Source organism: Mus caroli, chromosome 1 (genome assembly GCF_900094665.2).
Source record: "Mus caroli chromosome 1, CAROLI_EIJ_v1.1, whole genome shotgun sequence".
Classification (NCBI taxonomy): domain Eukaryota; kingdom Metazoa; phylum Chordata; class Mammalia; order Rodentia; family Muridae; genus Mus; species Mus caroli.
The window spans coordinates 151,326,550-151,344,535 of NC_034570.1; the positions used below are offsets into that span (position 1 = coordinate 151,326,550).

At 37.3% G+C, this 17,986-nt stretch overlaps 1 protein-coding gene across 2 annotated transcripts in view; it reads right to left on the minus strand.

Moving 5' to 3' along the window:
* Positions 1–17,986, minus strand: part of Rabgap1l (RAB GTPase activating protein 1 like) — a 551,913-nt gene that overhangs the window by 477,064 nt on the left and 56,863 nt on the right. For both annotated transcript variants that reach the window (XM_021173796.2, XM_021173811.2), the window contains exons 6-7: positions 10,612–10,769; positions 8,711–8,821 (exon numbers count right to left, since the gene is read on the minus strand). In XM_021173796.2, coding sequence (XP_021029455.1) covers positions 8,711–8,821; positions 10,612–10,769 — 269 coding nt within the window. The remainder of the gene's footprint in view (positions 1–8,710; positions 8,822–10,611; positions 10,770–17,986) is intronic.

Sequence of the window (17,986 nt, forward strand, 5' to 3'; positions counted from 1 at the left end):
GATGGCTCACAATCACATGTAGCTCCAGCTCCAGGAGGTCTTATGTCCTCCCAAGGGTACAGACACACACATGACAGACACATGGACATATACATAAGCCCTTTTTAAAATATTCTATTAAAAATAAGGATAAAATGTTATTAACTAAACAATGTTTTATTAGTAAAATAAAAACAATTTTACTCCTTCTGTAAGTATATAAATGTATTCCTAATTTATCTGCCCTAAAAGGTCCCACAGATGTCAAAGAGAAAGGCTTTGGAAAGAAAAGCAAGGTGCTCTCGTTCACTGCTGCCTTATTAGCAAGCTATGTTTCTTACCAAGGTAAATACTATGCTGTAGTACCATGCCAAAAGAAATAAGAAAAAAAACACCTTTGTAGCCCTTGCTTTGGTATAAACAAGTCTATATATGAGAAACCTGGAATGAGATAGAAATATAGTAAAAAACTACCAGCAGGAAGTTGTTACCTTATCAATTTCATGACACTTAAGGCTATCTAAAATAATTACTTGCGTTCTGTTGGCTTGTTTGTTTTGCTCCCCAAGAAAAGTATTAGAAGCTTTATCTGTGGGACTGGCTAATATTAGAAACTAGTCCGATTAATCTGTCAACTGATATCCAATAATGGCATAGAGCACACAGTACTCTGAACAGGAAAAGTATACTACAAAGAAATTCTTCAAGACTGGAGAGATGCCTCAGAAAATTAACAGCACATACTGTTTTTCCAGAGGACTCAAGTCTGGCTCTCAGCATCCACAACCACCTGTAATTCTAGCCACAGGGAAACCAACTCCTCTAGCCTCTGAACGCACCTACACTTCTGTGCATATATCCCTATACAAGCACACAGACATAATTAAAAATTATTTTAAAAAATTAAAATTTTAAAAAGAATCATTTACTGTAGTAGGAGGATAAAGGGAAAGTATCCCGAGTAAAAATAAAATTGAAAAGGATGGGGAAGATTTTTTTTTTTCCTGACATTCAGATCGTCCTATACAGGCAAAAGTAATTGCAGCCCTTTGGATAGCAAAGCTTGCTGTACCCTCCAGGTAAAGTCAATAAGCTGGCAGCTAGGTGTGCCAGCAGAAAAGCAAAGAAAATCAAGATTTCTGATGCCAACACATATCCAATGTGGTACAGAGCCCAGAGCACACTATGTCCATATTGAGAGGTTCACATGGTTGTCTGAGTGTGCCAAAACAAAAGGCATGAGACCATGGAGAGACTGCATGCATGTACAACTAGCATCCAGCATCATTCCCAGATCTGTGGCAAAAACAAGGAAAATAATCACAGCACATCAGAAGGGGAACACACTTTCTCCCTGAAGTGTCCCTCCAGCACCCTCTACTGCCACTGTTGAATATTGTGTTTTCTGGAAAAGGAGAACTGTCTAAAGTTCCATGAATCAGGTATGAGAGATTTGGAGACAAGAATAAACTGACAAGTGATGTATAGAATACTATTAAATTTCACAGTTTACACAAATATTTAAACCAATAAATTGAGAAATGTGTACTATAACATAGTAGGATGCTGTTTACCAAAAAAAAAAAAAAATTAAAAGAGGTCTGAGGTGTGTAGATTTTGTTAATGTCAATTTCTTACTTGTGATACTGAACTATAGCTATGCAAGGGTTTCCACTGGCAAGAACGGATACCTGCACATGAAACCTCTTTGTAATGTTGGTACAATTTCCTCTAAATCTATATATACATTTTCAAACTAAGGATTGTTTTCTAGTTTACTCCACCAAGCAGGGGAGCACATACTCTTAATCCCATTAGTCATAGGCAAAGGCAGATGAATCTTTGTTAGTTCAAGGTCAACCTGGTCTACACTCTAAGTTCCTAGCCAACCAGGGATAGATAGTAAGATCTATTTCAAATGGCAAACCAAACCAAACCAAACAAACAAACAAACAAATTATCAACAATAAAATGAACTCTTAAGACATTAATCAGCATATAAGAATACATTACAGAAGCCAGGCATGGTGGCACAATCCTAGTTGTAGGCAAAGAAAAGCATAGACTGAGAGTAAAGGGCTAGAAAAAAATGTGTGTGTGTGTGAGAGAGAGAGAGAGACAGAGAGAGAGAGACAGAGAGACAGAGAGACAGAGGAGAGAGGTGGGGGAGAGACAGAGAGAGAAAAAGAGAGAAAGAGGTGGGGGGAGAGACAGAGAGAGAAAGAGAGAGAGAGAGAGAGAGAGAGAGAGAGAGAGAGAGAGAGAACACAAAAAATGAGCAACAATAGCAATAATGTCAGAGAAAGTAAACATGGAGAAGATGTAAAGAGTTAATGAAGTTCATTATTGATAAAAGGGCCGAGTCAACGAGAGGCAATACATGTAACCGTGTTTTCCAAACACATAAAAGTATGCATTGTTAAATATAAAGGGAGAAGGATACTCAAGTATAATAAATGGGTCAGACTTGCACTTTTCTAAGTGGACAAATCATTTAAACAGAAAATCAACAAGCAAACATGTAAACTGAGTCATGGAACAAAGCAATCAGACTTAATGAATATACTGAAAACATTTCATACAATAGTATGTATACTGTTGAGTATACATTTTTATCAGCATTCAGAAGGCTGAGACAGGAGAATTCCTGTAAGTTTAAGGCTATCCTGATCTACACACTGAGTCCCAAGTCAGGCAGACAGGAAGTGAAAGAATGTGTTCCAAAGACACAAACAAGGGAGTGATATAGGTAAAGGCAAAACTTCCTGAATATGACTCTAACAGTCCAACACATACAAGCACGGATTATACATGAGACTATATCAAAATTAAATACAAATTAAATCAAAATTAAAAATGATTACCAGCATAAAGAGACTGCCTACAAGCTGAGAGAAAACCTTTGCCACATATTTGTCTGGCAGGGAATAATGTACAGCACTACTGTCTTCCAAGCTCCCATCAGAATGACCCAGTAAGCGCCTCTGTGGTGTTCAATTCTGTTCTGACTCCAACATTCAAAGTCTTCCACATTTCTCAGAAACACAACACAGTCAGGTCTGTCACAGCAATAGCCCACTCTGATAACAGCGTTGGTATTATTTACTTTTGTGCCACTGTAATGAACCACCAGGACTAAGGCAACTTAAAGAACAATGAGTTTATTTGGTCTTATGACTCTAGAGACCTAATTCTGTGATTATGCAGTGAAGGCATTGCAGTAGTAGAGGGGAGCTGTGAGCTCACAGCTTGAACCAGAGTCACAAAGCAGAGAGAGACAACCTGAAACAACAGCAGCCCTTAAACTCTCAATGCTAGCATCCAGTGATATACTTCCCCCAACAAACATAACCTCCCTAAACTTCCCAAACAGAACCATCAACTGGAAATCAAGCGTTCAAATGCCTGATATTATTGGAGATATCTCATTCAAAACCCACACCTGACAACCTTCATTCTATCCCAAGACATACTATCCCGGGAGTCATATAGAGGTGGAAGGAGAAAGCCACTTCCATGACTCTGCTGCAGTACACATATTCAAACATCAGTCATACATACATATACAAACAAAAATTTTAAAAATAAAAATTGAGGATGGCAAGAAAAATCTAAGCAACACACAAGAAGATAACCCTAGAAACAGAACAGTGCAGTAATATCTCTTCCCTCAGGTCTTACAGTTTTATATGTCACATTTATATGTCAACATGGGTAAGTCAGGAAAGGAAAATACAACAGATATTGTGAAGACAGGGAGCAGTTCTCATCTCTCTTCTTTTAAAATATAGTACATTATTACAGACAGAGTTAAATAATGTATTTCATGTTTCAAAACATTTAGCCAATAAAAATTTTATATACTCCATTATCTTTTCAAATTGAAGCAGGAAAGAGAAACATGAATTTTAGTAGTAGACAGTCTCAACTCAGAATCATCTGTCTGACCACTGTCAAACCTCCATGCCTCAACCGTGAAACATACACAATCACAGCACCTACACTTCATAGGTCACACTGCTACAACAGTACACAGAAGAGAAGGGCTATGTAAGCTTCAATTACCTAACTATAAGACTCGGTATTGCAAGTACTGTGCTAGGAGCTGAGATAAACAAAATAGTATTTTCTGATAAAGGGGCTGAGAGAGACAGCAGCAGTATATCAATATCAATATCAATATGAAATATCACTATATGAGGTGCCTGTGATTGAAAAAATAAAGATGTAGCTTGTTTCCTATTAAATCTGAAGTATTAAAAAAAAAACCTAAACATTAGAATTCTAGATGGGTGCTGTGTGCACCTGGGATTTAATGTGTTATTCTTTCTACTTTGGAATATAATGGAGATTTCATATTTTTACTTTGATATATTTTTAAATAAATTTATTTTCTCTTTGACAAAAAACACTCATATTATGTAATCTGAACTATATTCTTTCACATCAACTGCCTTTCTATTACAAAATAACTGTTAGTACCTGTGTAGATTCCACCTTTAAGAATTCTCTTGATGAGACTGCCACCTACTGGAATAATCGAATTCTACCATTTACAGTTTATGATTTAAAGGCCATAATAAGAGGCAAGGTTTTGTTTCTTTTGAAAACAGGTTAAACTAAGCATTTACAAAATCTCCCATATCACAGATAATTTTGCCAAAGGAAGCATTGTTTGATCAAGACTCAGCCTAAAGCAAGTTCAAGCCAATTCCCATATACTAAGAAATCACCTTTTAAAAGAAGAGGGAAGAAAAGAAGAGAAAGAAGAGAAGAGAAGAGAAGAGAAGAGAAGAGAAGAGAAGAGAAGAGAAGAGAAGAGAAGAGAAGAGAAGAGAAAAAAGAAAAGAAACCAAATAATTTGAATGAATTTATTAACCACTACTAATTATAACCCATAGCTGAAAGTATGAGATTATCATCAAGATAGTTATCTTATTTTACCTGCTATAAGAATCAACTCAAAATGGATAAAAGACCTTATAATTTTGAGTTATTAGAAAAACACGCAGAAAACAGTTCAACATAAAAGGATCAGCAATGACTCCTGACTAGAACTCCAACAGCCCAGACTCTAACAGCGAGAATTAACAGATGAGGCTGCACACATTAAGAAGCTTCTATAAGGGTGACAGGTACCAGAGGAAGTTTAAGCAGTTATCCATGTGTCAAGAGATTAATTTCCAAAACATATAGAAAATAAAACCTAAAAGCCAGAACAAATAACCCAATAAGTGAATGAGCAAATGACCCAAGCAGTCCTCAAATAAAGTACAATAACCAATAAGTCCATGAGAAAATGAGCAGCAGCCTTTAAGAGTAAACACAAATAAAAACTAAACTGAGATTCCATCTTAGTCCAGGTAAAATGAATGGCTAGCACCAAGAAGACAAGAAATGAATGCTGTCAAAGATGGGAGGGTTACGGTGCAAATTCCTCATTCACGCTTGAGGAGGGATGCAAGTTAGTACAGCCATTAGAGAAATCACTACCAGTTCCTCACAAAACTAGAAACAAAACTACTGCCCACTTCCATTACACCACTCTAGTGTAGACTCAAAAGGAAATGAAGGGGTCAGAGTCAACAAACAACAGGGATACCTGCATGCCCATGCTTACTGCAGCACTATTCATAATTACCAAGTTTTAGAGTATGCCTAGGAATCTGCACTGAATGACTGGACAAGGAAACTGTACACAGTGGAGTCGTAACCTACAGTGGGAATAGCATAAAAGTATAAAGGGAAGCATTTGAGAAAAGGAGCAAAACAAGATGAGAGGGCATCAAGAGAAGGTGATAGAGTAGATATGACAGCAGCACATGTGTACATGAACGCAATGGTATAAGTGGAGCACACTAACAAAACAGTTATCTAAAAGGTTGAGGAAATATTGCTATATTAAAATAAAATAAACATTCTGTGATAAAATTTGTATAGTCTCAAACATATATAATTTCTCTTTGTCAATGTATAAGGAAATAGAGGGCTGGAGAGATGGTTCAATGGTTAAAAGAATTAACTGTTCTTCAAGAGGACGTGCGTTCAATTCCCAGTGCCTCCTCAGCCACTGGGAACCTTATATAACACCAGTCCCAAAGGAATCTAATGCCATCTTTTGGCATCTCACACACAGCATCGACAAGGTGCAGAGACATACACGAAAGCAAAACATTTCATACAGATAAATAAAAATAAGTAAATTTAAGAAATAGGGGATTAGGAGAGGTGGCTTAGCAGTTAAGAGCACTAATTATCTTCCAAAGGACCTGGGTTCAATTCCCCAGATCCACATGACAGATCACAATATCTGTAAGCTCTAGTTTAGGTGGTCTGATACCCTCATCTGGCCTCCAGTGGTACCATACACAAACATGGTACACAGGCATATATGCGGGCAAAACACCCATACTCAGAACATAAAGAATAGAGGTTACCTATTATGGTGCCACCTGCCAGTAATGACAGCATTTATGAAGAGGAGGCAAGGAGATCAGTAAATCCAAGGTCATGTTTAACTACATACAGCTCACTATCAGTCTAGTGTACATGGGATCCTATCTCAAAGACAGATGATAGAGGATAGATAGACAGACAGACAGAGTGATAGATCATGAATAGTACTTGTCTAACATTTACAAGGTCTTGGCTTCAATCTATCACAAAAAGAGGAGGAAGAAGGAAAAAAAAATAATAAAAAACAATATAGTAGGTGGTGAAATATAGAATTACTTTTAAAAACAATTATCCTAACATGTATAAATCTTTGGAAAATGTCTGATAATAATAACATATAATAATTCAAAAGGTTTCTCTCAAATAATTTAAGCAGCAGAAGTTGAGATGTTGTGCTCTGGAAAAAATATATGTGCTCTAAGAAGCCTATGTGCTGACAGACACTAAAACTGAATGTTACTCGAAGAGGATGAATAAAATTACTTCACAAATGTAATAGGCAAATATAACATTCCTGTATTAGTTTCTAATTTATTTTCAAAGTGCATATATAAATGTTTAACCAAGTTAGTAAAAAATATATAATATGGCACTCAACTTCACAAAAATTCATCAAGATCACTCTATTTAAGCTAATTGAAATAGAAATGAACCACAAATGAATGCTAAGTCAAAAAGGACATTTAACAAGGATCAGCGTTTGGGTTGTTTGGAAGTTTTGGTTTGGGCTTTTTTGGTTTTGGTTTTGGTTTTTTGGTTTTTTTGTTTTGGGGTTTTTTGTTGGTTTTTTTTTTTTTTTTTGTCTTCTTTGTAGTCTTAAAATGTCCCTTTTCAAACTACTTACTTGTTATAAGTGGGGAAACGTTAACAGTGAAGAAATCAGACTTATTGCTCTTGCAGAGGACCTGGGTTCAGTTCCTAGCACCCACATCATAGCTCATTCTATAACTTCTATAACTCCATTCAGCTCCACAGGATCTGAAGCCTTCTTCTGGCTCCCTTAGGTACGGTCCTGTACTTATATGGTGCAAGGGCATAAAGGCAGGCAAAACACCATACAAACAAAAAATGGAACCCAAAAATTTAATTAAAAAGATACACACACACACAAATACACATATCCTTTAGACTGTAAAGATAACCTAATCAGTAAAGTGCTGACAGCATATATGCGAGACCTGAGTTTGATTCCCAAAACCAAGGTTATAAAGCAAGAATGGTCTCTGGATGGCCATCCAGCGACCGCCCCACCTTAGGATCCAACCCATCAACAGACACTAAAACCGGACACTATTGCTTATGCCAAGATATGCTTACAGACAGGAGCCTGGTATAGTTGTCCTCTGAGAGGCTCTGCCAGCATCTGACTAAGACAGATGCAGATACTCACAGCTAACCATGGGACTAAGCCTGGGGACCCCAATGGAAAAGTTAGGGGAAGGACTGAAGGAGCTGAAGAGGATTGCAACTGCACAGGAAAACCAACAGGAACTAAACCACCAACCAAAGAGTATACATGGGTGGGTCCATGGCTCCTGCTGTGTATGTGCCTCACCTGGAATCAATGGGAGTGGAGGCACTTGGTCCTGTTGGAGGCCTGTTGCACCAACGTAGAAAGATGCTAGAGGGGTGAGGCAGGAGTATGTGGGTGGGTGGGAAGTACCCTCTTAAAGCAACAGGGAGAGGGGTGGAGAACTTGTGAAGGGAAGACCAGGAAGGGGAACAACATTTGAAATATAAATAAATAAAATAATCAATAATTTAAAAAGCAAATACGGTAATGTGTACATTATTACAAAGTCTGGGGACATGGAGAGAAACAGATCCTTAGGGCTCAGGGGTCAGCTATCCTAGCCTAACCAACAAGCTCTAGGTCAATGAGAGACCCTGCCTCAAAGGTAGACAGCACCTGAGAATTCCAGAACAATACCTGAGACTGGGGCCTCCACACACATGCACACATGCACATATGCACATGTGCACATGTGCACAGAGACAAAGACACGCACACACAAATACCAAATATATATCTTTACAAGATACAAGATTAAATAACTGCTTTCCCTAGATGTAAATAAGTGTTAAACAAAAAAGGGTGGTATGAACAAAAGGGCTGAATCAGTAGGATGAGATCTGTAAGGGCAGTAAGGGGTGAGAGGGAGGGAGGAGGGATGTTGGAGTGGTAGAAACATAAACAGTACAACAGAGATCCAACATGAAGCATGTTAGCAGTGCCAATACCAGGGTGAGGTGTGATGAAAGGACAAGTACTCACCTCTCAATAGCTAGCTCTTTGTTAGACAGTTGCTGAACTGTAATCACAACCTTCTTCTCTATTCCTTGCTTTATTTTGAAATAAAATTTATCTCTATCCTTAGGCACAGGACTGAAATATTTAAAAAGAACAAAAATTAGTAACAGGAAAAGTTAATATAACATTCTAAAATAAGAACCAAATAACAAGGTATTAAACCAAGAATACTATATTCTTTGTGGTTTTCATTTGTTTGCTTGTTTGTTTTTATTTATTTTTGTTTCTCCATGTGGGTGGCCTGGAACTCACTCTGTAGACCAGGTTGGCCTTGAACTCACAGATCCAGCTTGCCTCTGCCTCCTTTAATGCTGGGATTAAAGGCATGCACCAGCACAGCACAGTGAGAACACTATATTCTTTTTTTTTTAAGATTTATTTATTTATTATATGTAAGTACACTGTAGCTGTCTTCAGACACTCCAGAAGAGGGAGTCAGATCTCATTATGGATGGTTGTGAGCCACCATGTGGTTGCTGGGATTTGAACTCAGGACCTCTGGAAGAGCAGTCAGTGCTCTTAACTGCTGAGCCATCTTTCCAGCCCAAGAATACTATATTCTTAAGACATATTGAATCTCACTTCATACAGATAGATAACAATTTTATAACTAGCAACATAGTTTCTAGAAATTTTGATCATGGATTACAAAAGCCTTATAATTTTATCTCCCAATCAAAGTTAAATTCAGTATCTAAAACTATGACAACATGGTATAATTTCAAATTTAGTTTTTAAAGTATAAAAAATTTTAAAATGATGCTTATTTAATTTTTGAAGACTGCCACATTCTAATTCAGCTGCTAGTGATCACCTGTACCCATACCATAATTAAGCTCAAGGCAAAAAACAGTAAGAACACATTATTCTTAAGCACTAAAAATGTAAGACTGCTTTTACATATCCAAGTAAATATAAATAAAAGATAGACAAAATGATACAGATCATAGCAAGCTAACTAAAATCTAGCAAAAGATAACATAGCTATTCCCACAATGAGCAAATAAAACTTATAGGCTTAGATGCTGACAAGACATACAAGTTGTCTTTTCGGAAAAAGAAAAAAACTTCCAGCAACTTACTCAATCTGACATTCACTTTTTTTAATTGGTTAAAATACAAGTGACTATCTAGCAATCATTGCTAGAAAATAAAAACATTAAAGGCCCAAGTGTATTTGTGCACATCTTTAATCCTAGCACTTGGAAGGAAGACAGAAGCAGATCTCTGTGAGTTCAAGTTCAAGGCCAGACAAGGGCTATGTAGTGAGACCCTGTCTCAAAAAAGACACTGTTGATGTATATGAATGATTGTTAAATAGAACAGCCACTTTCTACTAATTACTCACTTTTAAACTGAAAAAAATTTACTGTATATTAGGAAAAAGTGGTTAAACGATGGTCAAACCATATAGTATGCTAACAGCAACCACGAAAAATAATTTTGGTGAAGAATACTTTAACAGGGGCTGGAGGGTTGGCTTAGTGGTGACGAGCACTCACTGCAGAGAAAGAACCTGGGTTCACTTTCTACATCGCAGCTCAAAACCACCTGTCACTCAGTCCCAGGGGACACTTTATCAAAATGTGATTCTCTGTGGCTATTTACAAAATTACAGCCTTGTGCCCAGTTTTTATGATTTTAGAATGTTCTATATCATCAGATTCTTTTAATCATTACAATTATTTGACTATCTGAGAAGTTTGAGAACAGTAAACTATGACCACTCACCAGCCAAGTATTTCTTGACCTATCTTAAGTTTGATGTAAATACAACCTCGTGTCTAGAAAGCCTGCTAGTGAATACTGTATTTCAGGCACAATGCTAACTTTCTTTTGAGATTACTCTTTTCAAATATCCTCACCTAAAGTTTCCTTTTCCATCATCTTCTTTGACCTCCAAGGAGACACTGAAGGTAAACACATCACTGTCGGGAGTCGGGATGACTGAGTCTTTAACATCAGACACTTGTCTGGAAGAACGTTTGAATGCAGTGCAGAAACTATATAAAATTCTGCTTACCTAAAACATGAAAAGGATCTACAATTAGACAAAAGCACTAAATGAACCATGATAGCCTTCTCTCAGTCTGCAAGTCTTTTACTTTCCATACCAACAATTTTCAGAAAGTAAATACAGAGTAAGCATCAATCGACCACTGGTCAGTAATACTAACAGTTTCATTAGTTATGCACTAAAAAATGGTGGGTAATTAACCATATATTGTAAATACACATCATTCTAATTCTAGATTATTATTATATGAAGATTATCATTAGCATGGAATCCATGAAAATATATTGCTTAAGTATTCCTCAAAAAAGCACACTAATCCCATATAATGTGTAACTATATGAAATCAACAATAATGCATGATTTCACAGGCTTAAATTCAAGTCTGGTGGGTTTCGCACCTACATAGGTAAGATTTACAGTGAATACTATCAGTATAAACCCCAGAAACCAGAAAGGAAAATTAAAGAGCTGCAGCTAGGATCTGAACAACAGCAGCAGGCCCAGGTCCACTCAGGAATGACAGTGAGTTGGCACCATTACCTGTGATTAAGGACCTCACTCACTAACAAAATGTGTAATAGGCATGACCAGAAAAAACCAACAACAACTCAAGAATCAGAGATCATTTCATTATTAGGAAATATTTTCTTTGAAAGGGTTTTCTCAGATGATGAATAATTAAGACAATGCAGCCGGGCATGGTGGCACACGCCTTTAATCCCAGCACTTGGGAGGCAGAGGCAGGCAGATTTCTGAGTTCGAGGCCAGCCTGGGCTACAAAGAGAATTCCAGTCTCGAAAAAAAAAAAAAAAAAAAGACAATGCACTATTCCCTCCAAAGAAACTGCTTACCTGTACTACATATACCATTTGTCATGGGAAAATGTATCACATTATTTTATTCTATTATTTATCAAAGTAATTTCTCCCCAATATAAGCAGCAGGGGTCTTTTGGGTGCCATATACATGAAGGGTTGCTCTGTTAAGGAAAATAGATAGTTTGCTATCATAAATCAATACTAATCTCTTCTATACAGCCTCAGATGCGGCTTTGCAGGTAACTGACTCAGCTAGTACATACTATCCCACTTAGCTTTGATAACCTTAGGAAGCAGCCAGCAGGAAAGTGACTGGGTGGAATCTGAAATTCTAAGTCAAGGGCTTTTAAAGGAAGCTGCATTGTTCTGATCTGTTCTTTATGAATGACTTGCTCTCACAGAGCAGTAAAGAGGCTCAGACTCAATGAATGAATGTGTATGTGTGTACCTAGACTACATGAATATGTCCAAGTGTACTCATACTGAACACCAGCCTCCCTACAAAAGAATTATTTAATTTAATAGACATCATTCAGATATTCTTGTTTTGTTTCTTTTTTAAATATATCTAATTATTATTATTAAAAATATTTTTTATAGTCCAGTCATTATCCCCCTCCCAGTCTGTGCCTCCTCCCTCGATGAAATGGTGGTATTTTAAAAGTTAATAAACATCAACTTTAAAAACAAAAACCCAGTGGTTAAAAGCACTTGTTGCTCTTGCAGAGGACTCAAGTTTGGTTCCCAGAACCCATGTGACATCTCATATATGTGTATAATCCCACTTCAACACCTCTTCTGATATCTGAAACCTCCTGCAGGCATATATACAGATGTACATACAGTCAAATGACATTTTTTAAAGCCAAGTACGGTGACTCACACCTGTACTGCCAGCATTAGAATCACTAAGCCAGGATTGTCACAAGCTAGGTTTAGGTACAGAAACCTGTGTCTAAAAAGCAAACAAACAAAAAAAAAATAAATAAACTGAACTAATTTAGGTTCACAAAATATATTCATTTATTAATGTCTCTTGGCTACAAAATATTGCAATGAGAGGATCCAGAAATAATTATAAAATGAGTGTAGTATACGTCTTCCCAATGCATAATCACAAACAAGATGTTAACTGAAGTCCTTAGTTTCTATTTAGAACACCCTCCACTTCAACAAGCTAGACACTGGGCCGGAACATTGAAGTTGCCAGCCTTTCAGCATACAGCATCTGACGTCAGGAGGAGCTGAAGAACTTTAGTCTTTTCACTCAATGTTTTGGAGCATAAGTGATTTCCAGAATGAATAGTGAAAATGTTTGTATATATGCTTTTAGTGTCAGGTCACTCGTAACTATGAAATGTTATTTGTATTTTTGTACTTATTTATGGCTCAATTTTTCCCTAAAGTGACAAAGAACAATAAATACTATACTTTCTAAAAATTATTCTTGCCCCCAGATCCAAATAAGTGTCAGAATTAATATCTCAAACTATGTGCTAGAAACACCGAAGACTTCAAACCTCTCAGCCCATCAACGCGTTGGTTGAAGAACATGGTGAGAAGAGAGTCGTCAAAGGTCCTATTGTCAATACTCACTCTGGGAAATGCAAGTAAGATCTTACTGAATAGTATAACAAATTTCTTAATTTCAATGAACTTATTAATCTAGGAAACACTGTTTTTTAAATTTGCTTAAAACAAAAATATTCCTTCCAATAGAAGAAACTGTTAGCACTGTTGATCTGCAATTGCAGCTCAATGATACTTTGATCATAAACAAGATGCTGCAATTGACCTCAGCACTTACAAAACGATGTAATTTGTTACATCAAATGGAATACATCATTTCATTTTTCTGATTTTGTTTAATTCATATATTCTGGAATTCACTTTTTCCTGCATATAAATAAAAGCATCTATAGGTAGAACAACATTATGAACTAACCAGTACCCCAGAGCTCTTGACTCTATATGTATATGTAGATGCATATGCATATGTATCTATTTGCATATGTATCAAAAGATGGCCTAGTCGGCCATCACTGGAAAGAGAGGCCCATTGGACACGCAAACTTTATATGCCCCAGTACAGGGGAACACCAGGGCCAAAAAGTGGGAGTGAGTGGGTAGGGGAGTGGGTGGTAGGGTATGGGGGACTTTTGGGATAGCATTGGAAATATAAATGAGGAAAATACCTAATAAAAACTATTAAAAAATAAATAAATAAAAGCATCCTACATTGTAAAACAAGTTGTTCTCAAACTCTTAATAGTCACACTTTCGCCAACTATTAGATTACCCTAAACTACTTTTCCAATACCAAATTAATTTTTAAATCAACTACTTAACATTTTTAGCACTAACAGCTCTTCACAAATACTCCTGCAGGCATTTACAGTTAATGTTAACAGTAGAACCATATTTATAGCACAGCATTCAGAACTATAAAATATTTTAGCTATCCCCTTATGGGTTTGAATAAACAAAGAAAAAATAATAAAAGCAGCAGTTGATATTAACAAGAATTGAAGACCTCAAGTCTTATGCACATAAAACAATAAACTTACTCATTAAACAAACTTTTAAACTTTTTCTTGCAAAAAGTAACAATCTGGTGCTATGGATACACTGGAAAACTTCCAACAAATACAAATAAATTGTGATTAGGCTGAGCATGAATCAATAAGTCAGCCAAAATCACAAATGTTAGCCTACATTTCAAATTTAACTCTAATGACATTAATTTAAATGTCATGTCTCACAAATCACTATTTCACAAAAAAAGGTTAATACTGTGTGTGAATTCTAAAGTCAGTAGGCAGGAAAAAGGTGATTCAGGTATTAGTAAGGTAGAGCTCAGAAACACTGATATCAACATTAGTTCTTAGATACTATACAACCAAGTATGTAAAGTAAGTTAAAAATGCATATCATGGCAAACACTTCAATACACAGCATGTTCTTAAAGCACACACTCACAAAAATAATCTAAAATAGGCATTTTTCTGTAGAAGGCAAATGTTTATTGACAAATAATACAGAAGAATTGTTTCTACAAAAAGCATCTACAAAAAACATTAGACACATAACTTGGTATCTGACTGGTGCTGCTGGGAATAGGGGTTACATAGACATCTGCAACAAGGGACAGACTACAATCTTAACTACTGTAGAATTTTAGTACTTTTATTTTCTATATTTCAGTATTTTCCAAATGGCAAATATTACAGAGTTAAAGTTCAAATATTACTATTTAATGACAAAGTACTTACTTATATGTATATAGTTCCTTTTTCCAAATTAAAGTTCCAATTAATATCCATTAACACAATCTATTCTTTAGAAATACTAATTACCAAGGAATGTTCATTCAAGAAATAAATGTGGGGCTGGAGAGATGGCTCAGTGATTAAGAGCACTGGTTGTTCTCAGATCAATTCCCAGCACCTACATGGCAGCTCACAACTGTCTGTAACTCTATTTTCAGGGGATCTTATGCCCTTCTATATTCTGCAGGCACTGCAAGCACATGCTGCACAGACATGCATGCAAGTAAAACATCCATACACATAAATAAGTACATTAGTTTTAGAAACAAAGAAAGGAAGGTAGGTATGTAGATAAAAATATCACTCCATGAGAAAAGCATATAACTGGGTATAGTAGACACTCAACTTTAATCCCAGCACTTGGGAAGTAGAGGCAGGCAGATCTCTATGGGTTGCCTAGTGAATTCCAGGCCAGCAAAGGCTATTACAGAAAAAAAAAATCAAAAAAGTGAAAAAAGAAAAACAATGTGTTAATTTTTTTAAGTGAACAACTTGCTTGAATGCATTATCATTGAAAATAACCAAAATAAGCCGGGTGTGGTGGCGCACGCCTTTAATCCCAGCACTCGGGAGGCGGAGGCAGGCGGATTTCTGAGTTCGAGGCCAGCCTGGTCTACAAAGTGAGTTCCAGGACAGCCAGGGCTATACAGAGAAACCCTGTCTCGAAAAAAAAAAAAAGAAAATAACCAAAATAGTTTAAAAAAATAATACTGGCCAGGCAGTATTGCCTTTAATCCCAACATTCAGGAGCCAAAGGCAGGCAGATCTCTGAGTTCTGGGCCAGCTTGTCCAATAGATCAAGTTCTAGGACAGCCAGGAATGCACAAAGAACCCTTGTCTCAAAAAGAAAAGAAAGAAAAGAAGAAAAAAGGAAAGGAAAGGAAAAGAGAGGAGGGGAGGGAAGAGGAGAGGAGAGAGAGAAGAGAGAAGAGAGAAGAGAAGAAAAAAGGTAAGGGAGGGGAGGGGAAGGGAAGGAGAAGAAGGGGAAGGGGAAGAAGGGGGAGGGGGGAGGGGAGGGGGGGAAGGAGAAGGAGAAGGAGAAGGAGAGGGAGGAGGAGGGGGAGGGGGAGAGGGAGCAGGAGAAGGAGGAGAAGAAGAGAAGGAGAAGGAGGAGAAGAAGAGAAGGAGGAGGAGGAGAAGAGAAAAAGAAGGAGGAGAAGGAGGAGGAGGAGGAGGAGGAGGAGAAGGAGGAGGAGGAGGAGAAGGACAAAGAAAAGAGAAAAAGAAAAGAAAAAAAAAATTACTGTCCAGAAGGGCATGGTGGTTCAATCTTGTAAATCCTAAACTCAGGAGACTATAGGTACATGCACACCTTCAGACACACAGAGACACAAATAAATACTTACAGGTGCACATAACACACACATACGCACAAATGAGGGGTGAGGGGAGCTTTGTTGCAGGATATTTGTGTTTACCTTGTGAATCCCAAGATTGTGTTTCTAGTTGTGGTGTGGCTCACCCATAGCACACACCTTTAATCCTTCTGGCTGGAATACAGACAGACCTTTAGTATATAACTTTAATCCCAAACAATGAAGGTAAAGTTAGTTTGTAGAAGGAAGCACCCTGTTTGAAAGTGATGTCTAATTGAGTGGCAGACTAACTGATGAATCAGAGAAATATGTGACAGAATAGGATATGCTCAACTCTCAGGGAAAGAAAAGGGAAAAGGAAGATATTTAAGAGAGCAGTGCAGGGAGAGAGAAGAAGGAAGGAGGCAGTTTTTACAGGGAGAGTTGTACAGAGACAAGTTGCAGAGAGAGAACAATCTAGACACAGGTAAAGACAGAACAAGCCAGAAAAATGAGAAGAAGCCAGAAGGTCAGAACATACTGCCAGAGTTAGTTTGAGGCCAAGCAGTGTAATTCAGAGAAGCTAAGAGAACCCAGTTTGAGTCAATCAGCTAGGAGAGGAGTTTGAGCCAGAACAGTTGAGTCAGACTGGCCACCCAGAGTTCAGGGAGAACTAGGAAGGGGCAAACTTATTCAGCAGTAGGTCTCAGAACTGGAAAGATTTGGCCTAGATTAGATTGTACAGGGGCTAGAAGCTTCCAGGATGAAGCCTAGATCAACAGAGCAAAGCAGTAAGACTAGGAGACAACTGAAATAGGAAAAAAGTTACTTTTACAGATCTTAATACAGCCTAAATTCCTTATTCTTTTAAAGCTACGTGTACCACATCCACAAAGACACAAGAAACATGATTACCTCCTTATCTCTCTTTACGTTTTTGTCTGCAATACCTAAACAGAAGCCTTACATCATTCTCCCTGTACAAAGATTACAAACATTAAGATACATTTGGTTGGACTGCCCAACTATTTTGCAATGTATTACAAAGATCCAGTCCAATAGGGTTACAGAAGTTTGCCAGGTCAAAAAGCCAAATGTATCCAGTTATCACAGTGCCCAAGAGAGTCATCACCCACACTGGCTAGGCTTCCCCTCTCCCACTGTCAATATCTGCTGCTTGAAGAGATGAATTCACGGTGAAATAAGAGCATCATGGGCCATCTGGTAGTAGCCATACTGTTACTGCTTGAGAAAATGTCTTCTTGCCTTTAGTAGAAAAACCTTCCAGTACCATCCAGGGACTCTAAGAAGAAAAATTAATTAATGGCATTGCTACATAATATACATAAATGACAAGAGTGGTCTGCCCTTTAGTCCCTAAGCTACTTGTGCCCACCAAGAAGGTATCCCCTCACCACAAAACAGGAAAATTGGGAAACAAAATAACCAGATGACCAGTAAATGTAACTAAAATATTTCAAATTAACTCAAAGTATAATTATAGTATATTTTTGATGAGGTGAGGAAGATATTGACAGATGCTGAAAAGACTACATAGTATGTTTGAGTAAACCACAAACATAACTGAAATGTAAGCTATGCAGTTAATAAACCCACTTACAAAAAACAATGAAAAACAAAAGCTTAAATTTATTTTTTACAATTTTTTTAATTTGATCTTTATATTATGTGTCAGTGTGTCTTTCTGCCTGTCTGTTGTCCCGCTCCCTTCCCCTCCCCACGCCCCCCAAGTGTGTGTGTGTGTGTGTGTGTGTGTGTGT